Raw genomic sequence first — 26682 nt, forward strand, 5'->3', positions numbered from 1 at the left:
CTAGCAACCAAAGATGTGTGCTTTATCCCTGATTGGTGGACAAAGTATTTTTTTCTGGGCTGCTTATCAGCTCATGCCTCACCAGGAAGATGAAAGATGTCCAAATGTCAATGCTTCTGATAGAAACATTTGAAGGGGACACACTTTTAACACCCAGTGAACTGAACTGCAGTAAATAAATTTTAGATGGTACAGAATTTAAATAATGACAGTTTGCTAAGAAACAGAGACCATTTTTAGAGGCACTTGGCAATGCTGCAATAATTTTTGCTTCAGTGGGGTTGTACCACGATAAATAAAGCAGGAGCCCTAATTTAAGACAAGATGCATATGGCAAGCATTATCCCAGTCTTGGAATAATTTTCTCGTCATGCTAGCCAATGAAGCATAGTAGAACACTTTGATTCACATCTTTGAGGAACAAGTTCTCAGATCTGTTCAGCTGCCTCCTGCTATGAATCCCTGTAATCACCAGCAGAGGAGCTCAGCAGAAGACATTTCTCCCCTCTCCTGTGGAAGAAATTCTCAGACTTGCTCTGCTCCAGCACTACCAGAGACCTCCTATTCCTACTCCCTGCCCCTCAACTTGTGTGTGACATCACTAGAGAATAAAATTCTGGTAGCCAAGGGAGACAATGAGAAGACACTTGAGGCATCCTCCCCTCTCACACATACATACACAGTGATTGCCACTAAGCATACACACAACATGTCCTGTCTTCTCCAACCCATTCTAGCATATTTTTACACCAGATCCACCCTTACAAGGACTACCAAGTAAATGCTCTGGACAAAAGTATGATATGACACTCAGCCTTGGAATTTGACTATCAGGAGGCTGAGTTCTTTAAGGGACGTGGGACAAAAATATTCCCTACCTGCCAAACCCAAACTGTTCCTGGGGTTGGAAAATGTCACCAAGATGTTTCCTTCTTTGTAGCCAAACAATTTATTAACCACATCTTGACACAAAGATCTGGTCATAAATTGGGCATAAGATTTGGATAGGAACATATCACTGCGTAAATAAACAGAACTGCTACCGAGAATTATTGACTTCAGTTCACTTTACACAGGTCATGGGTACATATACAGTGAACTGCTCTGAAAGGTAATACTTAACACCTTTCCAATTGTTCAGAATGAAAATCACATATTGCTGTGGCGCTGTCCACACTTTCTTGAACATTTCACAGCAGTTATAAGTCTAGTAAGATTCAAAATACTGAGGATTCTTGGGATGTTTTCAAGTCTTAACACAAAACACTTTCTTATCTAAATTACAATTATTTGAGATCTTGTAAAATGGGGTTTAGAATTGTACTTCTTCATCTTCCCTTTTAATGATATGAGGATTTTCTATTTTAAACTTGAGGGAGGAAGAAGGATTTTTGGGATATCTAAGGATTGGGGTTTTTTCGGGGAGGATTATACATGACTAATCTAGTATTGACTGAACTTAAGTTACTGGGATAGTTGAGAAATATTGTCATATGTGGGGATTCTAGTGGGATTCCTGTATCCAATTCTTATCTATCTTTTCTGGTATTATCATGATATTATATGGCTGGAAAAATACCTCCGCCTTTGTGTATCCATTTTCTTTCTTTGCTCTGTCATTATTTCTATTAAGAAATATCAGTAAAGAGTATTCAAAAATAAGAAAAAGATTGGAATGACTCCTTGGTGATATGTTAAGATTAATTGATGGTGCTTCTTTACCAGCTCTAAGCGGGAAGGATGGCCTGTACAATACGACAATGACTTGGTTAAAAGAGGCTCTTGTCTTCTAAAGAGAGAACGCTGAGAATATCAGAGGTGGGCAAGTGCTTGAAGATTAGTGATGCCCACTTCAACTCTAAAATGATTTAAAATTCCTCAACACATATAAAGAGAACTTGAATGTAAACTTGAAATCTTTTATAAATTCTTGTCTGATCATGATTTTGAAATCTCAGCAAACAGTTTTAGACAATATTTTTTCATTGAGAGTCTCACTATGTGAAATTTAATGGTGTGTCACTATCAAGTGTGGTGGTGGTACACACATAATGGTTGGAATCTGAAGGCTTTAGATGTTGAACAAAAAACATTGAACTTTTAAGACCAAAAGAGCCGACTAAAGTTTTGATGTTGGAATACCAATAAAACTTTTTACAGGAATTAGTATCTAATCTGCAACGTGTTGGAAAGAAATGTCTTTTAGTGTAAATATCTGTAAGCGTGAGACTTCTTTCTGTCTTCTTTTTGGACAATATTTAGTTGAAATATTGACAGCTGCTGGAACAATTTTCTTCTCTGCACAAAAAAATGTAAGTTACAAAAGAGAAGGTCCTTTCTGGCACTCAACTTTCCAATAACAATTGGCACCATGGACAGCTCCATCTGCCATTTGTCTACAGGGGGACATGCCCATGTGGATTAGTTAAACCCCTGTATTCCAAAGTTTATTAAACTAAATCAAATTAAGGCAACTTTAATTCAGAATGAGGGTTTTCACACCACAGTTTAATGTGGTTTAACTAATCCATTTAAAATACAGATCTTTAGTTAATTCATATTAATTTTCTATGATGTCCCCATATAAACAGCCTTTATATTTCACAGCAACAATATGTGGGAGAACAGTGTGCAGAAGAAGGGTAAAATATGGCCCAAAATTTCTAACAGATGTTTCAATCCAACATTAGTTTTGTTAGGTCCTCTTTGGGGACTGTTACCTTCTTGTGCTGAAGGGGCTTGCCTGTTCCAGTGATCGGCGAACTATGTTGTCGGGAGCTTCATGCTCCTGGTAGGGTCTCCCAAGGCAAACAGGTCTGAGGGGAGGTCCAGACAAAGCATGGTCCAATCCCCCAAGTCCTCAACAGTGGATCAGGTGGAAAAGGATCTTCGGATCTTAACAGCTGTGAAAGCAGATGAAGGCTGCAGCAACTTGGAGATCTCCAATTGTTGCAGACTTTCCCTGCCACTGGGCCCCAGACCTCCAACTTGTCATGATTGTGTGGTTGCTGTAAGCACACCAGCTTCCCTATGTTAAAAGAAAATCATGTGCAGGCTTCTACCATGGGAAATAAAATCTTTCCAGTCTTCCAAGTTGTGTGGCAATGGACTAGTGGTGTTACGGACAGGATTAGTGAATCTGGCACTCCCTAGCCACGAATCTGCATGTAGGTGGTGGTAGTTATATGGTCGTCTGGCACCTGGACTGAGACAGGGGTGCAATTTGGCAGCTACTATCACAACTGAGCAGTCCTCTTCAGGATTCCCTCTGCTCACCCCACATGGGGAGAGGGCTAGAAAAGGTGCCCAAATCCTAGGCTGTCTCACCCACTCCTGGCTGGATTATCACGTCCAGTGGGATCTCTCTGCCTGCAGTTAAAGCTATAAAAAGACAGTGACTTTTGCTAGATGCAATGTTCGCACCCTGATGTATAACAAATATAATGTATGACCGGAAAAAAGAACTGCTATTGTTGCCAGGGAGCTTGCAAGATATAACATCGACGTCACTCCCCTTAGTGAGACAAGGTGCCCAGATGAAGATCAACTGAGAGAAGAAGGTGGAGGCTACACCTTTTTCTGGAAAGGGAAATCTGCAAAGGGACAGGCGCATTCATGGTGTCAGTTTTGCAATTAGGAATAAGTTTGTCAGTCAGTTTACAGAATTTCCTGTAGGAATCAATGAATGTCATATGATTCTTCATCTTAAATTCAGCATTAACCAGTCTACTGCTATCATCAACGCATGTGCCCCAACACTCGATGCTGTCAGGGATATCAAGGAACAATTCTATACAGATCTTGACAGAGTCTTGACCAACATTCCCAAGGAGGACAAGGTCATGCTCCTCGGAGATTTTAACACTAGAGTCAGACATGAATCAGATCTCTGGAATGGCTCTATCGGAAAAGAAGGAGTAGGAAAGGCCAACTCCAATGGCATCCTCCTCCTGAGCAAATATGTAGAACATGGCCTGGTCATCACGAACATTCTCTTCAGACAAAGTGAAAAGTATAAGACAACCTGGAGACACCCTTGCTCCAGGCATTGGCACCTTCTGGAGATCAGAAGGATGTCCTCATCACGAGGGCCATGCATGGAACCAATGACTGTTGGACAGACCATTGCCTTGTTAGATCTACCATGAATATCCAGATCGCCTCATGGCATCGCAAGCAGGCAGAATCAGTACAAAAGAAATTCAGCATCAAGTCCCTTGAAGATATAGTGACTTGGGAGAAACTTCAACAGTGTCTCCAAGAGAGGTTCAGCGCTATGTCTACAGTTGATGACGATAATGAAAATTTCTGGAAAGGATTAAAGACTGCCATTCTCTTGGCATGTGCTGAGTTCATTGGTTATGTCACCCACCATCACCAAGATTGATTTGATGAGAATGATGCTGAGATTCAGGGTCTGCTCGACCAGAAAAGAAAAGCTCATTGCTATGGCAAAACGACATATACACCAGCAGAAGAAAGAATCATACAAGCAACTCAAGGCTGAAGCCCAAAGGAAAAATCTATGACATCAAAAATAAATGGTAGCAAGAAAAAGCCAAGGAGATTGAGCTTTTTGCTGATAAACATGACATAAGGAGCTTTTTTCAGACAGTAAGGACCATTTATGGTCCCCGCTCCCGTGGCCCCACACCATTCCGAGCCCAAGACGGGTCAACATATTTTAAGGACATCAAAGCCAGATGGAAGGAGCATTTTGAGTTATTCTTGAATCATGAGTCAACCGTCTCTGATGTCACTATTGAATCTATACCTCAACAACATGAAAGACAATCTCTTGCTGACCTCCTTGTCCTGGAAGAAGTAACACAAGCCATTATGCAAACCAAGAACAATAAGGCAGAGCTGGCATACCAGCTGAAGTCTACAAATTTGGAGGTAAAGAACTGGTAAATAAGCTCCACAAACTATTTCTTCATATCTGGTATAATGAGAAGATTCCAGAAGACTTGAGAAATGCCAACGTTGTTACAATCTTTAAGAAACGAGATAAGTCCGAGTGTGGAAATTATTGAGGCATTGCCTGGCTATCTACAGCAAGGAAAACGTTTGCCTGTATCCTCTTAAACCAATTACTTCCCTTGCTGAGAAAATATTGTCAGAATCTCAGTGCAGTTTTAGACCATCCCATGGGACAAATGACATGATCTTTATTGCTTGCCAAATCCAGGAAAAGTCTCGGGAGCAAAATCAGGGCCTGTACATGGCCTTCATTGATTTGACAAAGGCCTTCGACTCAGTCAATCGTGAAGCCCTATGGAAGGTGCTGGACAGATTTGACTGCCCTCCAAAATTTATTAAGGTCCTAAGGCTTCTTCATGATCAGAAGAATGCTACTGTTCTCTGTCATGGCTTTAAGACTGACCCTTTCATCATCAAAACTGGGGTTAAGCAAGGATGCATTATTGCCCCAACCCTGTTCTCCATCTATTTAGCAGTCATTTTAGTGCTAGTTAAAGACTGCCTCCCCAATGGAGCTGAAATTCAATACAGAATGGATGGATGGCTTTTTAATCTTTGACATCTCTGCTCGAAGCCTAAAGTCCTCAAGGTATCCATTACTGATCTTCAGCATGCTGATGACTGTGCTATCCTCGTGCACACTGAGATTGATCTTCAGTCCACACTGGATTTTTTTGCACAAGCTTACCAAAGCCTAGGACTCTCACTCAATATTGAGTACACTAAAGTGCTCTGTCAGCCTTCTTCATGCCTTGCACATGACCCACCACAAATCACCATCGAGGAACAGACTTTAGACAGTCGAGCACTTTTGCTATCTCGGTAGCCAACTTTCTCAAAATGCAAAAATTGTCAATGAGATCCAGCACAGGGTCTAGTGCGCAAGTGCTTCCTTTGCAAAATTGCTCTGATGCGATTTCACAGACCATGACCTATGGCAGGACACCAAGATCCAGGTCTATAAGACAATTGTTATTCAAACATTCCTTTATGGATGCAAAACCCGGGTGACCTATCGACAGCACTTCAAGAGTCTGGAGAGGTACCACCAACAATGTCTCCCATAACTGCAGGAAATACGGGTGTGGGGGGTGCTGCAGCACCCCCATATTTTACATGGGGCTCTGCTCCCAGGCCCACATGCGGGGTCCCAGCCCCATGCCTGGGGCTCTGCTTCTGGCTCCCAACATGGGGTCCTGGCTGCTGCCCTCATGCTGGGGGCTCCACCCCAGCTCTGCACACAGGTTCCCAGCTTCCGCCCCACACCTCGGGTTCTGCTCCCGGCCCCATACATGGGGTCCCAGCTGCTGGCCCTGCACCCACCCCCAACCTTAGCCCCCTTACCTCTGTCTGGGTTCCCCCTCCTGCAGACATGGCCCTGCACCTGGCCCCTGCTTGCGGGGGTGGATGGACAGGGTAAGGGGGCTGGCTTTCAGCACCCCCACTAGTAAAAGTGTTCCAGCGCCACTGATGCCTCCGGAAGATCCTACACATCAAATGGAAAGATCGCTACATTAACGCCAGCCTCCTCACTGAAGTCAATATCATCAGCACTGAAGCAATGATCCTCATTCAGCAACTCCACTGGGCTAAACATTGTGTGTGGATGCTACACTTTCGCCTCCCAAAACAAATCTTCTAATCTCAGCTCACCCATGCTCAGAGATCCCGTGGTAGTCAGAGGAAATGCTACAAAGGCACACTGAAAGCATATTTCAAGAAAACTGATGTGGATGGACATCACAAGGTGGGAGGAACAAGCCATCAACCAACCCCAATGTGCGACATCCTCCATTAGGCAGTAGGTTACTTTGAGGAAAAGTACCTTGCCCTCAAAGCTGAAAAGAGAGAGAAAAGGAAGGAAAAAGAAAGAACTTTTTCCCAGCAGGCATCTGGTCTGCCAGGAAATGTCTATACTTACTGCAGGTGGATCTGTGGTTCCAGGATTGGACTCCTGAGACATCTCAGGACCCACAGTAAATCTGTGGTAGAGATCATCCTTGAATCGAGGGATCGCTGATGATGATGACTCAATTGGTATTTCCAAAATAAACGGTTCCTGTCAGTCACTCCAATGTGTTGTCAATGGTACTTATTAGTTTAGAGTGCCAAGTGGAAGATCAGAGGTGTCTACTAAACCCTTTTAGCCAAATTCTATCTTCATTTTGAGTTGCCCCTTCTGTCTGAGACTAGGATTTGGCCCTCTGGAGGAAAATATACTTTTTTATATATACCCTTCCAAAGTTACTATTATTAAAGGGGAAAGGAAATACAGGAGAAAAAGGGATCAATTCAAAAATGAAGTAAAATTGCATAATTTGCATATACAACTTGTCAAAGCTTCAAGACCAGACAATACTACATAGATATAACATGTTAGGTTGGGGATACCTGTAACAAAACAGGTGAGACATACATAAATAGGAAGAGGAAGGGAGGAATGGACCAGGTGGAAAGGGGGAAAGAGAAGAGGTTTGTGGAATGGAGGTTTGGCATTCTTTGAGCCATATCAACATTTTTTATTCAAATATATTCAGAAACAGGGTCCAAATTTCTTTGGATTCATATAATTTATCTTTTCAACAATAAGCTATTCTTTCTTTGGCTGCTAACTCAGACAGGTGTGAATTCCACTGCTTTATTCTGGCCATAAACCTACTCTTCTATTTTTGTAAAATTATGTGCTTGTTGGTCATTGCAGCCCAAAAAATGTGTTTGTAATGCTAGCCTGATTGTGGAAAACAGTGAAAAACTACAGCATCTGTTCTTAAAAACTTCAGTCTGACTTTGCCTCACAGTTACCGATTATTAAAAAAAATTAAATCAAACTAAATGAAGTTGTAATCTATAGTGAACTGTAAAATGTCAACTTAAGTGAATTAAGGTTCCTGAAAATTCATCCTAAGTTAAGATGTACAGTCAGACAGGGAGCTGGAATGAGAAACAGATAAGAACATTCTAAACAAAAGGGAGTTGTTCACTAACAGCTGTGATTATGTATTTCTATGTATTTTATATAGCTTTGTTCACAAACTGTTGCTGACATTGTTGGTTCTTTCCTTGCAGAGTCGGATGGCAGAGAGTCTGCGTCTCTTTGACTCCATTTGCAACAACAACTGGTTTATCAACACTTCCCTCATCCTCTTTCTGAATAAGAAAGATCTTCTGGCAGAAAAAATCCGACGCATCCCGCTAACAGTCTGCTTTCCTGAGTACAAGGGCCAAAACACTTATGAGGAGGCAGCAGTCTACATCCAACGCCAATTTGAGGACTTGAATCGCAACAAGGAGACCAAGGAGATTTATTCGCATTTCACCTGTGCCACTGATACCAGTAATATCCAATTTGTCTTTGATGCGGTGACAGATGTCATCATTCAGAACAATCTCAAATATATTGGCCTCTGCTAAAAATCTATGGGCCTCAATCTGTTTTCCTGAGGTTACCCAAAAGGGACTTACCACCTCCATTTGTGGTGAAACAATGGGGCAGTACTTGGAAGCCCAAGGAGAGGAAGGGGGAAAGCTGAATTATGTTCACAGCCCCCACACATCCCTCTTATCCCCGCCATAAACATTTTTTTTCAAAAATACATGTTTTGCAGGGTGCAAAGGCTCCAAAAAAAAAGTTGAGGTGTAACTGTGTGGAAATGTTATCACCACAATCACTGCTGGCTCAGTCTGTTTGTTTCATTTCATTTTCCTCAGATGGCAGAGCTACCATATTCTGTGTAAGAAATAATACTTCATCCAACTGTCCTAAAATCCATTTTACTGCGAGGAAGATGCAGAGCTGTTGAATGGGAGATGGGCCTGCCTTGCAGTTTTTTTTTCCTATAAGAAAATCTAGTTCCAATCTAAAAGCAACAGAACAGGAGAATTTCAGTAAAGCCTTCCTTACAGCTATACAGAAGGAAAACGTATCCACCATACTGGCGCACACACACACACACGTGTGCGCGTGCACACACATACAGTATATACACACACATCATGTATAGAGATGCACACAACTCGCAGCATATACTATTTACACACTTCTGCTCTGCTTCATTATGTCATGGACACCCTTCCTGTTAAAGGAATTGTTGGTACAGAACTGTTCTATGATTTCTAGCCTGACCTTTAGCCCTTTCTTCAAAGCTTCAAAATATGCAGCAAAAGTAGATAAATGAAATAACTAATTAAAACTAGGCCAAATCAAGGTCAGTGTTTCTTCTACCAGTGAGGAATTTTATACATCAAGAGTCTTCTTTACATCTTTTTTTGCCAAGTCTTTGGTGTTTCACAAAAAAACCCCAAAATCCTGAAAGTCAAAAAAAAGCTGTGTTCTTTTTTTTTTAACACAGACACATACAAAAAAAATTAAAAGAATCACAAGGTAATTTTTTAAACTATCGTTTTAGTGTCTGGATTGCCGAGTGTGAAAGTTGCCAATGGACATTCTGCTCCATTGCTCCAAAGAAATTCTGGGAAATACAGTGATATTGTAAAAGCCTTCCCAGGGAGCTGGAGCCAATGAAACTGTGTATTATATAGCCTTTAAAGTCTTTTTTGTTGTTTTTTATTTAAAAAATGTGATGTATTATTAGAAGGTTAACAGATGAGCGATATGAACAATAACTAAATGTCTTGATATTTGAATTTAATAATTTAAATTATTTGCAGTTTAGTGAAATTAAAGAAACAGAAGAGATGCATTCCTTAGTTCCAGGTTTCATCTCATACAGAAAAACTACTGGATATAGTACTGTTTCAGCGAAATTATGGCATATTTGAATGTCAGACGAGCTCTGTGGGACTATACTGGAAAATCTCACATGGATCAAATGGGCCTAAATCTCTGGTCATTTGATTCTTTCCCCCACCCCCTTCCATAGAAAAGACTTCTTACAGACTTCAGTGTAAAGTCAATGTGTAAATATACATTCAAGAATTGTAAAGCACATTCACACACACTATGGAAAATCTCCTCTCTTCCTTTGTTCCCCACATGTACCAAGATTAGTGTGAGAATTCTCAGCCAAGGGCTCTAAGAAATTTAAAAGAAAAAAAGTTAATTATACCATCAAAGTTAAAGGTTGTCCACATTAAGAAAATAAATAATCTGAATGATACTGAACTGGTCCACAGTGTGTTCATTTATTGGTATTACAATTTAATAGTTTGCACAATTGAATGATGTTTCTAAATCTTTTTGCCAGACTGCAGAATTTTGTTCATTTGCTACAAACCTCTTTTCACAGTTCATCTACCAAGATTAAGGATAATCTTAGTGTACAGCAAAAATTGTATCTAAAGCCTCAAATTACTTCAGAGAGGATGTTTCTCCCTCTGACAAAACCACCACAAAATTCAATATGATTCCTCAAAAGAGGGCCTGTAGTAACTCTAGGAGAGGTACTGCAGTTCAAGATTGAGATGGAGCTCTGTGGAGGAAACTTCCATGACATCCACCTGCATTGCCTGGCTCTAGGTGGTGCTTTCATAAGCCCCATGTTCAGCAATATATGTCTATATATAGATATGTATATTGTCAAGATTTTTAAAAATTCATGCCTAAAATTAGGCTTCTAAATCCATACTTAGGAGCCTGAAGAAGTGGCCTGATTTTTCAAAAGTGCTGAGCTTTCAGCAATTCTCACTAATATCAACACGTGCTGCTGGTTGCCTAATACGTTTGAAAATCTGGCCATTTATTTAGGGATCTCAATATGGATTTAAGAGCATCCATTTTTCAAAATGCTGGCCATATATGGAGGATTTTTCAATGAAGCCTAGGTGATTTAGTCACAAAAGTCTCATTAAAAATTTCAAAAATTTGCCCTTAGGTTCTTTGGAAATCTCATCCATCTACAATAACCCAAACAAAGGTAACAAGGCACATGCCACTCACCGAAAACCATAAAAGTATGGAAGGAAGAAGTTAAGGGAAGTCTTCAGGATTCATTGTCACATTCAAATAATCTACAATGGTGTCAATAACATACTCTTACATTTTACAAAACATTCACTTCTACTTCCAACAGTTACCAAAAAACAATACATACCACACCTTCACCTAGGCTGCACTCTAATGCAAAACGTTATCTCCAACTTCATGCCCTCTTGGATCAAGAAAGTGGCAGACCTGGCTGCCACACATTCCCCATGAGTAACATTATTCTACCTTAGTACTGCAGAGGTTGTCATTAAGGTTTTGCTGTCACTCTTTTGGTATGAATTGATGAGCATATAAATGAACAGACAAAGGTTCTGATGCTAACTCCCACCTGCTAAACTGTTTTCAGGCAAAACAGCCAAAAGAGTGAAATAGTAGTAATTGATTTCCTTAACTCACAAAGGTAAACAGTCCAGTGTTAGAAAGGAAAAACTTCCTAGATACATTGGCTCAATATACCATGTGCTCATTCAAAGAGAAAAGAGTTTTTAGCTGTGAAGGATTCAATGCTTGGAGCCCAGGGCAAAAAGAGCAACATAATCAGTTACTGTACTGCTGTCCAGACAAGCAATACAAACCAATAATGTGACCTGAAGGCACGACAGCTGCTGCAGCTCTAGTATGGAGCTTTTCCTTCTTCCTTTCTCTAATCATTAAAGTTATTGGAAAGATTAGTTGCTGGAAAGATCTTAGATAAAGAACATCCTTAGAGGTAAAGTCTGGTTTGACTTGCAATGTTTCAGCCTTGTTTATCACATTTAAGATCAGCTGTGGAAATAATAATTTCACTCTGCACTCCTTTCTTATTCTAAGTGCTTGGGGGAATTTGAAGCCCTTTAATTTGCCTCTATACATGTTACCATGTGCATCCAAAGTCACACCTTTCACATCTCTTAATTAAGAACCTACTCTCTTTTAAGGGAGTCAGAAACATCTAAATTCAGGCTTCATCTTAGGGTATGAGCAACATGCCTCAGATTGCACGGAACCAGGATTCATCACAGAATTTGGTCTGCTGGTTGGCTAGGATTTCTTTAAGCAACATGGCAGCACAGTCTAATAGGAATTTGAGATTGCTATATGGACTACAGTACATTCAAAGGCAATGGTCTGAGTTCGGAGCAAATATTTTTCAACAGCACTGGGAGGGTACAAATGGCATATGGCAGGAGTGGCCAAACTGTGGATCACGAGCCACATGTGGCTCTTTTACAGTTAAAGTGTGACTCGCGGCGCCCACCATGCCCCCCATTCTCTGCCTACCAGACTGGCAGGGGGAAGCTCAGGGCTTCTGCTCTGCAGTGGGGCGGTGGGGCTTGGGGCTTTAGACTCGTGGGGCAGCCCTGAGCCCTGGCAGGCATGCCCAGCCCTGGAGGTTATGAAGATTATTGTATGTGGCTCAGAGGCTCAGCAAGTTTGGCCACCTCTGGTATATGGGCATCACTGTCTCAAGTTATAAACTAACAGTGGGATTTTCAAAAGCACTCAGCACTGCCCTAAATCAATTATGAGAAAATCCCTCTCAAGTATTCAAGGTGCTGACTTGTTATGGTTCCTATCAACTAGAAATGCCAATGTTTGATAATATTATAAAACATAAGTGCAAGATTCTCTAAACCAGTGATACTCAGACCTCAGTGGTTCAGGAACAATATTAGTGATCAATGTTACCTAAAAGAGCCACAGTAGAATGAATTCATTGTTTCATTTACTATAGTACTATATATTCATATTTAAACAGTATGACAGGGAAAATATTTAGTTTATATTTATATTTATTATATATATTCTTACAGCAAAATGACTAATCAGGTATTATTTTATCAACTTCAGTTGGTTAATAACATAGAAAAAGCATCTTGACTAGTTAATAACTTAGATTGGTTAATAATTAAATCACACAGTATTTTAATATTGTGCTGCAAAGAGCCGCAGGAGATACATTAACGAGTCTCAGTATCACTGTTCTAGACTTAGTCCACTTGTGAAAGTACTTGCTTAGGGGTGGGCAATCTTTTTGGCTTGAGGTCCACATCAGGGTTCCAAAACTGTACGGAGGGCCGGGTAGGGAAGGCTGTGCCTCCCCAAACAGCCTGGCCCCTGCTCCCTATCCGCCCCTTCCCACTTCCCACCCCTGACTGCCCCCCTCAGAACCCCTGACCCATCCAACCCCCTCTGCTCCTTGTCCCCTGACCACCCCCTCCTGGGACCCCACCCCCTATCCAACCCCCCCTGCTCCCTGTCTGTCCCGACCCTATCCACACCCCTGCCCCGACAGGCCCCCCGGGACTCCCACACCTATCCAAACCCCCGTTCCCCATCCCCTGACCGCCCCACAGAACCTCTCCCCCTCCAACTGCCCCCGTCCTCTGACTGCCCCCCGGGACCTCCTGCCACTTATCCAACCCCCACCCGTCCCCTTACCATGCGGCTCAAAGCAGCATGTCTAGCAGCTATGCCTCCTGGCCAGAGCTAGCTGTGCTGCCCGGCAGGAGCTCGCAGTCCCGCCACCCAGAGTGCCAGCGGCATGATGAGCTGAGGAGGCGAGACAGCCTCCCTGGCCGGGAGCTCAAGGGCCCAGCAGGACAGTCCTACGGGCTGGATATGGCCCACGGGCCGTAGTTTGCCCACCTCTGTACTAGCCCCTATGAAGGAATTTATTTGTCCCATATTGGGACTGCATTGCAGTCTAGATTTCCCTCCATATCATAATCTGCTACCAGCAGTAATCTGAACTGGGAAAATAAAGTTGTAAAATGGGTTTATGCTTCCTTTTGAGTTATATGTTGTACTGACTGATAGTGTGACCATTTCATTTCAGCACTCCATATTACTTCTTATGGCCATTCCAGGTTGACAAGAAGGCCAGAGGAATCAGAAGTAAGCAATGCCCTTAACTGCAGCAGAACAGATATCTGGAAATGATAATGCCTGCCAGGCAATGTAAGGAAGGACAAGAGAAACTTGCGAGAAAAGTTTCCTTAATCTAAAAAAAAAAAATCTTTTAATTGGGCAGGTCCTTGAACAGCAGCATCATAGGTAGTGGAAATGCTCAGCCGTAGGGCACTGGTTACATCTATCTCATTCATTGTGTAAGCGGGGAAATAGTCCCGCAATTGTGGGGAACTTTCCTGGCTTCTGCACTACCCCGATGAAGTGGGCTAGTGAAAGGATCTGAGTCCTCGCTCCCACTTCCTTTATCCAGTCGCCTCCCTGCTCTTGAGGACTCCCCTTCCACTCTCCTGTCTGGCAGAGTCCTCGTAACCCCAACAAGGCTGGGCCCAGGATTCCTGGGGGGCTTGACCCCCAACCCTGCTGTGGCCACCTAGGACGGGGGCTAGGGTGTCCCCACTCCGGGGTACTCTCTCTGCACTGGGCACTTCTCTGACCGATTGACCATTATATACAATTCAAAGCAAATGCAAGTTATTTAATCAACAATTAATTTTAAAAAGAACTAGGAAAAATGGGAAAGGTTAAAGGAAACGCATCAACCTGCTCTGTGGCAGGGAACTTCACAAACAGTGTCTCTGGAATGTCCAGGCAGTTCACAGTCTGTTCCTTGTAAGTCCCAGGCCGCCTTCTCAGGCCCTGTCTGTGCTGTAGGTTGGACACTTGTTCTGGTGGTGGGCACACGCTCTCAGGGTCTAAGTAGTAGAACCCTTCTTCCCAGTGTCACCCCTGCCCTGTCAGGGTTACGATCCAAGCCTGGCCTGCAGAGCCTCTTGACTGAGGCATCTCCCTGTGCTAGGCCCGCTGCTCCGGATCCCCCTTACTCTCCCCAGCTGCTCACCGCACCCAGCTCCGGACTTCTCCAGCCCCAGCTGCACCACTCTGTCTCAGCACCGCTGCTGCTGCTGCTGCTCTGCCTCCAGCTTCCTGGGCTGCTGCTTTGGCCCCTCTGCCTCTGGTTGCTACAGCTCTGCTCCCAGGACAGGTCTGCTCTGCAGGCTGCTTCTCTGACTCTGCTCCCAGCACTGACCTGTTTCGTGGGCTGCTTTTCTGGCCCCTCTGAGTCTGGTTTCTGCAGCTCTGCTACCAGGGCAAGTCTGCTCTCTCTGGGCTGCACCTCTAGCTTTGGGGCTGCAGCTCTGCTCCCAGGACAGGGTCTACTCTCTCTGGGCTGCTTTTCTGGTCCCTCTGGATCTGGCACAGCTCTGCTCCCCAGCTTAGCTTGGGCCCCTGCGTTCTCCTTAGTTCGGCCCCACTCTGTCTTACCCAGGCAAGTCCAGCTCACCCAGAGGAGGATGGGACCTTCCTGGCCTCCTGACTCTCTGATTAGCCTGCCTGCCCTGTCATTCAGGCTGAGAGAGCATTGGCCTCTCCCCATTGTTCCTGAGGGCTGTCAGTCTCAGGGTCCTGATTCCCCATTGACTCTTCCCCCTTTTTAATATTGGGAGCTAGCAATTAAAACACCCCCACTGAATGTTAGTAAGGGGGCAACATTGCAACTAGTCTCAGGGGAGAAGAGAAAAGGTGAAGCACTGCAGTTCACTTAAATAGCTTACTCAGCCCCAGAAGAGGGTAAAGAGAAGGGAAGGAGGAATGCAGTTTTACACTTAAGTTTAAATTATCTTTCTTTCCATATATTCAGTACTTGTTTCTTAAATAGCTGCTTTTTGCTATTAAATCCTGTGATTCAGAGACGATCTCTGTTCATGAAAGCACAATAATATTTGTTCTTTGTGTTATGAATAACTTCTGTGGTATCTTCTATTTGAAGAGTTCAAGGTTCTTTACAAACTTTAATTAATTCAGTTTAGCACGCAGGTGGAGTAGAGCAATTTTATTATCTCCAACGTATGAATAACAAACCTGAGGCACAAAGATGTGGTTGAGTGACTTGTGAAAGACAACACAGGAAGCCTATCCCAGGGACTGGAATTGAACCAAAGTTCCCAAGTCCTAGTCCTTTGCTTTATCCTCCAGATTGTATTCCATTCACATCTTCAGCCAACTCAAACAGTTGACATAAAGAGTTACTAGATTGCAAAAACAGCTCCTTGACCCCAAATTCCACCTCTTTCGGTAATTTATTTAAGGCATTCATCCCTTTGTGTGAATTAGCTTTGCTGAAAATAACTCTTCATTCTTACTTTTAGATTATACTCCTGATTTTTGAATATAGCCAATGTGAGCAATTCATGTGCAACGCACTTTTATCATATCTAGGGAAAAAATAATGTTCTGGGTTAGTTTATATTTTTCCCATAATCCACCTGTCCTCCTCTTTCCTGTTTCACAATTTTTTACCTTTCTTGGTTCTTCAGACATGGTGGAGTCAGTCTTTTCCCGGATGTTGATAAATCATTCAATTAACTATGCATCTGTTTCCTCAGTCTTCTTGTTCATCAGTGATGCAGTACACTACCACGTGGAAGGACAAGTCCAGTAATACACCTGGGATTCCACTTCACCCTAGCAAAGATGACATTCACAGAATAGATGTTCCATCTGTTGAAATGAGGGTGCCATCTGTCCTCCTTCAGATTTGGCACTCCATGCAGCAACACTGGTTTCAAAAATAATTTTTTTCCCTTCAACACTGATTATCCATGGATTATGTAGATTATTATTTCTTTAGCTGTTGAAGGATGGGATGGAAGAGACACTTTTGAGAGTTGGGAAAGTATAACTGGAATTGTTTCTAAATAGAGATGGTGGCAGACTGATAAACCAGTCCAGCTCAAGTGGTGCCTAAAAGAATTTAATGATTTTATAAAAAAGGGCTGCCACTACAAGGCACTTAGTGAAGATGTACAAGAAGAGGACAAGCCAAAAGGAAGGACTTTGAAGTGGTAGTGTCTTGTCCCAACACAGAACATCCAGACTCTGTTTGTTTGCATGTGAAAGTTGAGAGCTGCATACCAATTTCCCCCGAAATAAGGAATGGATAATGTCCCTTAGATTAAGCGTCCTGAACTTGAATGTTCTTATGTACCTGTTGATGTTTGAGGTTTAGGATGTATCTCAAACTATTGCTCTTTTTACAGATCAGGAAATACCAAAAATAAATTCCTTCACTGAGTTCCTATAGATCCTCTTCTATTTTTCCTTTCCTGGGGAGGGAATCCACTTTTCCCAGCAGGACTTTCTGTTGAGATGGGTCCTTAAGGAGGAAGGGAGAGATGGCGAGGTGGCCTGATGCAGAACTGGATGGAATATCATAGAATCATAGAATATCAGGGTTGGAAGGGACCCCAGAAGGTCATCTAGTCCAACCCCCTGCTCAAAGCAGGACCAAGTCCCAGTTAAATCATCCTAGCCAGGGCTTTGTCAAGCCTGACCTTAAAAACCTCTAAAGAAGGAGATTCTACCACCTCCCTAGGTAACGCATTCCAGTGTTTCACCACCCTCTTAGTGAAAAAGTTTTTCCTAATATCCAATCTAAACCTCCCCCATTGCAACTTGAGACCATTACTCCTCGTTCTGTCATCTATTACCATTGAGAACAGTCTAGAGCCATCCTCTTTGAAACCCCAGATCGCTCTGTATCAGTGACCTGTCCTCTTTATTATTTACCATTTCCCCAATTTTTGTGTTATCTACAAACTTTATCAATGATGACTTTATGTTTTTTTCCAGGTCATTGATAAATATGTTAATAGCGTAGGGCCAAGAACTGATCCGTGCAGGACTCCACTACAAACACCATCCACTCAGTAATGATTCTCCATTTACATTTTGACACTTGTCAGTTAATCATCTTTTAATCCATTTAATCTGTGCCACACTATTTTTACTTGTTCAAGTTGTTTAATCAAAATGTGATATAGTACCATGTCAAATGGCTTACAGAAGTCTAAGTACATTATCTAACACTATTATTTTTAATAAACTTGCAAACAAACTTGTATGCCCATCAAAAAGATATCAAGTTTGACTATATCTATTTTTCATAACCCCATGTTGATTTGCTTTAATTCTATTACCCTCTTTTATTCTTTATTAATAGAGGTCTGCATCATCATGCCCAGGATTGATGTCAGACTGACAGACTTAAAATTACCTGGGTCATCCAGTTTGCCCTTTGTAAAAACTGGCACATTAGCTTTCTTCCAGTCTTCTAGAATTTCCCCAGTGTTCCAAGGTTTATTGAAAGTCAGTATTAACAGTCCAGTAACCAACTCAGCCTGCTCTTTTAAAACTCTTGGATGCAAGTTATCTGGTCCTGCTGATTTTAAAATGTCTGTCGTTAGTAGCTGCTGATTAACATACGCCTGAGATATTAATGGAATGGAAAGAGAGTTATCATCATCATATGATATGACTACATCCTCTATTTTTTTCCCAAAAACAGAAGAGAATACAAATACAGGGATCCTGGGATCCCAGAAAACAAACTGTAGTGAGACAATTGCCTGATAGTTGACCATCTGAAGGCTTATTGACTAAGAGCTGCCAAATGCACTTAGTTTATGTTCCTCTCTGTCAGAAGAAGTCAAATGAAGCATTTTGATGCCCCGACTGTCTCTTGTGCTGCAGGCATCACCATGATGTTAGCTGGAGAATTTTGTATGTCCTTCAACTGACAAAGGAGAGCACAGTTGGGTAAGAGAAGAGAAGAAAGGGGAAATAGACAGATATCCTTGCCTGGATTGGGATAGCCAGAGCTAAGAGGCAGAGCCAAATTCTCCATGGTCTGCATTTGTGATATGTCAAATAGGGAATCAGATTTTTCCAGTGCTTTGACCTTTGTTTGCAGTTGGAGAGAATTTGCAGTAGTTCCATCTGCTCCTGAAAATATCTTTGATCATCAGGAGGATAAACAGATGAAGCACTACTCTGTTTTTCTGCTGTGGAGCTCTGTACATTCCGCCAAAGGTAACTTGTATGGTTTCTCTGAAGCCTCATTCATTCCTCAAATATAGGCAGATAGCCTTGCATATGTAAGGGATCTGATGCCAGTAAAAGAAAGTTGTAATGGCGCCAGATGAAGAATAGGCTTTGGTTGACGGCACTGGTACCAAAAGGAGTATTGGCACTGCCACCAAAGTTGGTGCCAGAGTTAGTCTTGCAGCTTCCAAAACGGCCTTCATGGCGTCCTCTATGTAGGGCCACAAGAGTAACACAAAAGGGCTCTGCATGATATCATTCCATGATGCCTGGATTTGAGGCAACGAAAGAAGTCCAATATCCCAAGGTCAGTGGTGCCAGTTGAAGGTAAACACTGAGATGGGTGCTTCCTGCATCAGCATCAAGGCTACTGAGGTCTTTACAGGCAGTGGTGGTTTGGTCTTCGGTGCTGCTTTTGATTTAACTGGTGCTGGATGAGAGCTTCACTCCCAGCATAAGGCATAGGATATTCCAGTCTTGAACCCATAATAGAAGATGGTGCTGAGGCCAGAGAAGCAAAGTGAGCCTGGGGTCATGTGGTCAGAGGACCTCAACACAGAATATGGTTTTAATTCCCTGAATGGGCCCATTGGAGTATCAGGATGCAGGCATCAAGAAGCTAGATGAGCCTGGAGCCCCATGTGTTTCTCCCTTCCAGCATGAGAAGTGACGGCACAGCAAAAAACACATTGCTTTATTGAGAGGGTCTTGCCCAGACATACAAGACACTAGAGTTGCGCGTTGGTCTCCAGTACAATTGATGGGCACAGGATGCACCTTCTGAAACACTTATGGGGCTCTGGGTCTAACATGGTCCTGGTAAGGGGTCAAAGACTCCCAGGACAAGGAAAGGGATATCCTCACTATGATTATTTATAAGAAAATCTTAAACTAGGCTAAGGGAAGGTCTCGTCTGTGGACATGAAGATGAATTCCATTTGGTCTCTGTGATGGCAGGGGATGTACTCCCTTATACAGAATAGGGCGAAGAAGTCACCTTGTCATGAGATCTCTGTCATTCCCAATAGTCATGGCTTTTCACAGTAGTTCTGCAGTTCAACTCCAGGAGCATCATATCCCAGAAATAATAATGCATGAGGCCCTTGAAGAAGAATGTATTTAATCCTAAATTATTGATATGTACTCTCAACATTGAAATAATCTTAACTAAGTTTTTGTCCGGGGTATATGTTAAAGGGAAGATGTTCAAAGGCAGAAAGAGCAATTAGATGCCCCACTCCCAGTGAAAGTCAATGAGAGTGGGTTGCCTAATATGTTTGAAAATCTACCCCTAAATATATACTGGTAAGTATAAAAAACCTCATACATCTCCACATATATTTCTGTATACTTGTAGCCAAATTCTAAACAATATGTGGCATGTATATCCCATTAATATACCGTGACAGCAAAAATTTGCAAAATTCTGTATACTTTTTCTACTTATACTACTACATTTTTAAGAATCCAGTCTCACTATCCTGAGGAAAGTAAAAGGATACTTCTTCTGGAGTATCAGATGTAAGTACATTAATAATATGCACAGAGAAAAAAGAATTCTACAGGAACTATTTAACAATCACATACTGCCACTTACTGGTAAGAAATTGAGAAGACTTCATAATAATGCACCAGAAAGTGCTAAAAGCAGAGTGTCTCTGTAACTTGGAGAGAAAAAGAAAGTTTCAGATTGATAGGTCAAGCAAACGTCAAAGGTGATGAGTCAAGATGAAGGAACAGAGATGAGGATAACACTGGAAAGGCAGATGAGTGAGCAGGGGAATGGGTGGCTATCAGGTCAGAGAAACAGCGTGGAATGAGTTCACATGGAGTTTTGAAAACCAGCAAGTCATTTTTTAATTGGATTCAGATATGGATAGGAAGAGAGTGAAGGTGAGAAATGATGGGGTTGATATAGTCTCATTTCCTGAAGGAAGAAAGCAGTCATGGCATGACATTCTGGACTCCTTGAAGTTTATAAGGTAGTGATTCAGGAAAACTATAAAGGACAGAAATGCAATAGTCAAGATGTGAAGTGATAGAAGCATGAATAAGGATTTCAGCAGAGAACAGGGTCAAGATAAGGACAAATTCTTGCAACGTTCCAGAAGAGGTAATGGACAGGCTTATTTATAGATACGGGAGTTATGGGAGACAAAAGTAAGTTCAGGGTCAAAGCTGACATCAGGCAAGATTAAGATGTAGAACTAACACCTGAGTTAACCCTACTGAGACAGTGGGTCTATATATGTATCTGTCTAAAGATTTATTTGGCTCACCAAATGGAAAATTCCAGTGTTTTAAGGGTTAGGGAGAATGATAGCAGATGATGGAGACTTGGGACATCAAAGGGCTAGATTCATCCAAGTTGTTTGCAGGAAGGTATTCCTCATACCTTCATGAGCCGTGGGAGATTTAAATCCCAACGGCCCAGGGAGGTGATGTTACAGTTCCCTCAAGGTTTCTGCTAGGCAAAGGCAGCTTCAAATTGCTACCAGGGCTCTGCCACCTGAGGCTTCTCAAGTAACGTGCCAACTCACTGCATCCCCCAGCCACCCTGATCAGTCACCATTCCTGGAGACTGCTACCCATTTTTGGATTGCAGTAACCCCCCAAGTCCTCCTGATAGCCATAGGTTGCAGCCACTTTCTATCACCACAAACTCCTCACAACAAACTTTCTGCCTTAGGAGTCATATACCAATATTTAGATCAGCAGAAGATAGCAAAGACCCTGTCTTAATCTCAGCCAAGAGCTCTTTACCCAGAATAACATTAGTCTTTGAAACATTTAATAGCAAGAAGTTAAGAGTTAGCTAGGAGATGAAAGTAAAAATTTGGAGGCACTCCACAGCAAAAGAAATGGAGTTTCTAACAGAAAGATTAGAGTTCAGTTAGAGAGGTTATGGTTCAAACAAACCATAAGAAGACAGTGCTGGAGACAGCAACTTTTTGCTTGAGAAATGTATGTCAAATCCAGCTTTTCTCACACATGTAAATAGTCCCATTGCAGTCAGTTTGACTTTACTCGCACATGTAAAATGAGCAGAATTTGGCCCAAAGTGATACATAGCATGATTGGATCAAGTGTAACAAAAATGGGTGGAAGTGTTCAAAATACTAACAACATACAACAGTAACACAAAAAATTTTTTTAAAAAAAGACCTCTGCAATTTGGTCCCTGATAAGGCAATTCTGCCTCCTCCTTTCAACTGAATTTGCAATGAGGGCACATGATAATTTTGTGCAAGGATGTTTACTGCCTAAATAAATAATTTTCACAACCATGTAAATCTGTTGTTTCCTCAATATTAACTGTTGTGAGTCTTTCAGTAGAAAAAAAGGTAACAAATGTTCAAAGAATCTATTTATCTAATGAGAAAAGATTTCACAGTTTAGATAGTGTGACCGGGTGGACTAGGCCCTCAGGCCCCCTGGTGGACATCTTGCAGCCTTGCCATACCCCACCCCAGAAAAGGGTAGTGGAGAGGTCCTCTAAGCTCCCTAGAGTGACTCCATGGGATGCAGCCAATCAGGAAAGAGGCTGCAGGGAGCAGCCAGTCAGGGCCCAACAGTCCTGTGTAAAAGGAGCTGCTGGGCCAGAGGGAGTTCAGTCTGCTGGCAAAGAATGGGGGAGTGAAAGGTACTCCTGGCTGGCTGCAGTGGCTGAAAGGGCTGGACAGATCAGTTGTTGGTAGGGACTGGGGGAGTATGAGAATATGCTGGAATTAAGCAGGTAGTTATTGATAGGGACTGGGGGAAAGAGGAAGGAGTTGCTGGGACTCAACTAAGATGGGCTATGGGAAAGTGGCCCAGAGAAATGTAGAGCAGCAATTAGTAAAGGGATGCAGCATGTGGCTGCTACTTAGAGGGTCCCTGGGTTGGGGCCTGGAGCAATGGGTGGGACCAGGTCCTTCCCCCATCAGCCACTGGGGGGAAGTGGATACGTCCTAAGGAAGGGAATTAGAACTGTGGCAGCCCAGGGAAGGCGGCTGCACTGGGACTGACTCAGCGGGGAGTTGTGGTCAACGAACTGAGCCCAAGAGGGGTGGCTCAGCAGGAAGGCTGGGGTCACTGAGGACTCAAGTAGAGGCAAGGTGTCCCCAGGGAAGAAGCCCTCTGGGTGCTGCTCAGTACCTGCGTAGGAACCTTGCAAACTAGCTGGACCAATCAAGGGTACCATAATGAGCCCTGTTGGACTGGTAAAAGGCTGAGTCCCAGAAGGGCTACAGGAAGATGCACCACCTGAGGGGGTACTGCAGTAGGCCCCTGTTGGACTAATTAAGGGCCTCAGCCTTAGGTTGATGCCAACATAGAGAATACTGCTACAGGCACTGTTGGACTGTTAGAAGACTGAGCCCGGCTGCAGGACATTTTGGACTGTACAGTGGAAGGGGTTGGTTTGTTTCGCACATGGACTGTGTGTGACTTGGCTGGAGGGCTGAGTCACTGAAGACCTGTCTGACAAGCGCAGCGGCTGACAGGAGGCACTGTGAGTGGAGAAATAACTGCAGGCATGTGCACACTTGACCAAAGGGTGCTTGTGTGAGGTGAGTGTATCCCGTTACAGATAGCTATTTTTCCCCCATATAAAATATCTGTAGCTTCTCTATCTTATTTTCATACCAATTGTCTCCACCTGCTCTTTTGAGAACTCCAGTATTTTTCAATGTAACTAGTCAAAAATGTATTGAATATTTGATTTTTGTAATCTGCTTATTAGCCACTAGCAATAATGGTCTAGATATCACTATGACACACACTAATAGCACATTTTGTTTTATGTGGAATTTTTGAGTAGTAATGTTTTAGGCTTTGGCACCACCAAGAGTCAATTTTGCTTACTACCGCATTTCATTGCTAGATAGATTCAGATGTTCTAATGAAATCCAAAGCTGTCTGTAACCCACAAAAAAGTCTGTCTCTAGAGTTTCATGTGAAAGAAAAAATAGTTTTGTTTTGCATTGGTAGTGCCCCTGGAAAAATAATTATTTTGGAAGTAGATGGTACTGCTGTATCATTTGTCTTTGTAAAACTTGAAGAATAAAATGAAAACTACAGCTTGAGATATTTCATCACTGTATTTTTGTCATGCACATCTGATTAAACACTGAACAAAAAAAGCTGTGTGACTGATACAGCTAAATCATACAGGTAATTCATTAATAACTTTGAATTATAAACTAAATATATAAAACCTGAAGAAGCACCAGTCAACAGATCCATGCAATCACACAGCTTTGGAAATGTGAGAGTAATGGTTTGATCTTTAAAGATGGGAAGCATCCTTACTGCACATTGAAGTCAATCAAAGTTAAGGGTACTCCGCACATCCTGAGACTGGGCCTTAAAATATTAGGAAATAGAGCATTTTCTCACTAGAATACTCATAAGTAAACAGTGATCTTCCCTATTAAAAGCTTACAGTGGCTACAAGAGAAGTACTTTACATGCTAGGTCTGGTGCTTTGGAGTATTGAGTGCCTTCAAACGCCATAGACTTGAATAGGAGTTGTGATCTGGCCCACTTATATCAATGGAGTGTTAATTCAAAAGCTAAATGATTACAATTTAAATGTCTACTATTAGCTATATCACTGATTTCAGCACAATATACACCTAAAGTGTTTATCCTACAATCCCAAACTGCCTCCCACACCTTGCTGCTGCCAAAAGAATTATTCCTTCATTAGCTGCCAAAATTCCAGCTTCCCCCAACAACTTCTACAATGCCGTTATACATTTTCAATTCAAAGTTCTGCATTATACTGAAAATTTAGACAGCATAATCTGAATTTATTATCAAGGGATATTATACTGATTGTATTATTTATTTCCAGCCTTCGTTCACCTTCATATTTAATTTACTAATATCTTCCATTTAAAAAAAAAATGATCTGAAGATGCCACAGAATCTCTACTCTGTCATACTGAAGTGCTACAGAATTCAGGAGTTTTTCCTGGAGAATTTAAGTCAGGGTGGTCTCCAAGTATACAAGGCTTAGATCATGTATGCCACAATGAGTGTTTACTAGGATTGCCAACAGTGCGCTATTACAAGGGACATCCCCCCCTTTTTTTTTTTAAATCATCTCTGTACTACAACATTGGGAGTTGCTAAGTGCTGCAAAAAGCCACAAGAAATAGCCCTGGCAAATGTAGGTGAGTACTGCTTATTACTGATGATAATATTTGGAGGGGCGGGGAGGAGAAGTGAGGCAGGGGTGCTAATTTTTGAAATACAGATTTCAAAATTTGTCCCTTATTTTTGAAATACAATGTTGGTAACCCCTACAGTTTACTGATGAAATAACTTTACGTGGCATGCGCTATATGTGTCACAGTTTGATAGCTAAATGATAACAAGAGGTTGTGCAAATGTTTGACAGTAAAATATACACAGAGAACATGCAGTAGATGGATTTTCAAAAGTGACTAGTGATTTTTGGGTGCTTTCGTTTTTCGGAGTGCTGCTTGAGACACTTTGAAAGGCCCTGATTTTCACAAAATGCTGAGCACCAAATACATGATTTTACAAAAATGTAGGCTTATGCCCAGAATAGAGCAGTGATAGTAAGACCGATCTGAGTTAACAGCCAATGAAAAAATAGCCTATCGCTGTAGAGATCAGTTATATGGATTCAAAGAAATTTTGACTGCATTTCTAGATATATTTAGATTAAAAATATTTAGACTCTTCAAAGAAGAACACACTTCCATTCCTTCAAACCCTTCCTCCTTTTCTATCCCTCTTTGGTCCTGTTTTTCCTATTTATATACATTTTTGCCTTTTTGATTACTATAACCCCCCACTGTAACTATGTATTTGTAGTATTGTCTAGTTTTGTACTGTCTGGTCTTGCAGCTTTGAGTTGTAAAATTGCATAAGTCTTTTGGGGATCCCATGAAAACATATACAAGCTGCAAGTCATCCACCTTTTTGTATTTTTCATATTGTCTTTTATAAAAAAAATTAAGTCACAAAAGAGGTGCTCAGCACTCACTCTAGAGAAAATCAGGATCCTTTAAGATTTCTCCAGTTTGGCTCCCAAAATTTGAGGTATGCAAAATCACAAAACTTTGGACTTGTATTTCTGTTCAGGATCGGTATCTAAGGCTGGTAAAATAAGACTGCTCTTCAACGGTGTCACCCATTTCCATTAACTACTGATCAGAACAAACTAAGGCCTCAATCCTGCAGTGAGCTCCATGTAGGTGAACCTTTTTGCATCCAAAAAGATCTCATTCCAGGATGAGGATCTAAAAAGTGACCAAGTGTTTTACCTGAAGTCAGACAGCAGCATTCACCTGTCCTGCAAAATTAATTACTTTATAGAATATTTCCTCTAGAAACCAAAATCCAGATAGAAACACTTCCTGATACTAAACAAATAAGCAGAGTAAGAAGTCCCATGTCTTGACTTTATTTTGCAAAAAGGTACTCGAACTATGTATTACCCCTTTTGATCCATGCTGTTAACCAATACTTGTGGTCTTGAGAGTTGTTTCCATTATCAAGAGAAATTAATTAAACAGGATTGTATCAAAGAAATACCTCTATTTACAAAGAACATGCACAAAGTCCTGTTTCCCTGAACACAGCAGAAATCAAACAAGAGACAATTTCCATGCTCAATACTCTAAGACTCTTTTGACCCATCACTCTGCCAAAAGGCTCTCTCTTTCTTTGCTTTATCTCAGGACCATGTTTGCTGTACCTATCTTGTTGCTTCCTGCCTCCGTACAGCTTCTTCTGATCCACAGCCCCATGCATTTGCAATCAGATCCCAATAAAACTATTCCACCCACACAGCTCAGTTTCTGACTGGTGTTGTATGTGGTTTATGTTTTCCGTGGAAGCGCCTATTTCAGCTATCTTACTCCAAAAAGAAGCTTATGTGCTGCTTATGTTTATCCTGAATG

At 41.9% G+C, this 26682-nt stretch overlaps 2 protein-coding genes across 4 annotated transcripts in view; one reads left to right on the forward strand and one right to left on the reverse strand.

Annotated features, from left to right (window-relative positions):
- The window catches only part of GNAZ (G protein subunit alpha z), a 133266-nt gene extending 123334 nt beyond the window's left edge, over window positions 1-9932 (forward strand). For all 3 annotated transcript variants that reach the window (XM_038373912.2, XM_038373914.2, XM_043498157.1), the window contains exon 3: window positions 8050-9932. In XM_038373912.2, the coding sequence (XP_038229840.1) occupies window positions 8050-8394 (345 nt within the window). In that variant the 3' untranslated portion in view covers window positions 8395-9932. The remainder of the gene's footprint in view (window positions 1-8049) is intronic.
- RSPH14 (radial spoke head 14 homolog) overlaps window positions 1-26682 on the reverse strand; it is a 195845-nt gene that overhangs the window by 163314 nt on the left and 5849 nt on the right. The gene's annotated exons all lie outside the window — the stretch shown is intronic.

The sequence above is a fragment of the Dermochelys coriacea genome, chromosome 15 (genome assembly GCF_009764565.3).
Source record: "Dermochelys coriacea isolate rDerCor1 chromosome 15, rDerCor1.pri.v4, whole genome shotgun sequence".
NCBI lineage: Eukaryota > Metazoa > Chordata > Testudines > Dermochelyidae > Dermochelys > Dermochelys coriacea.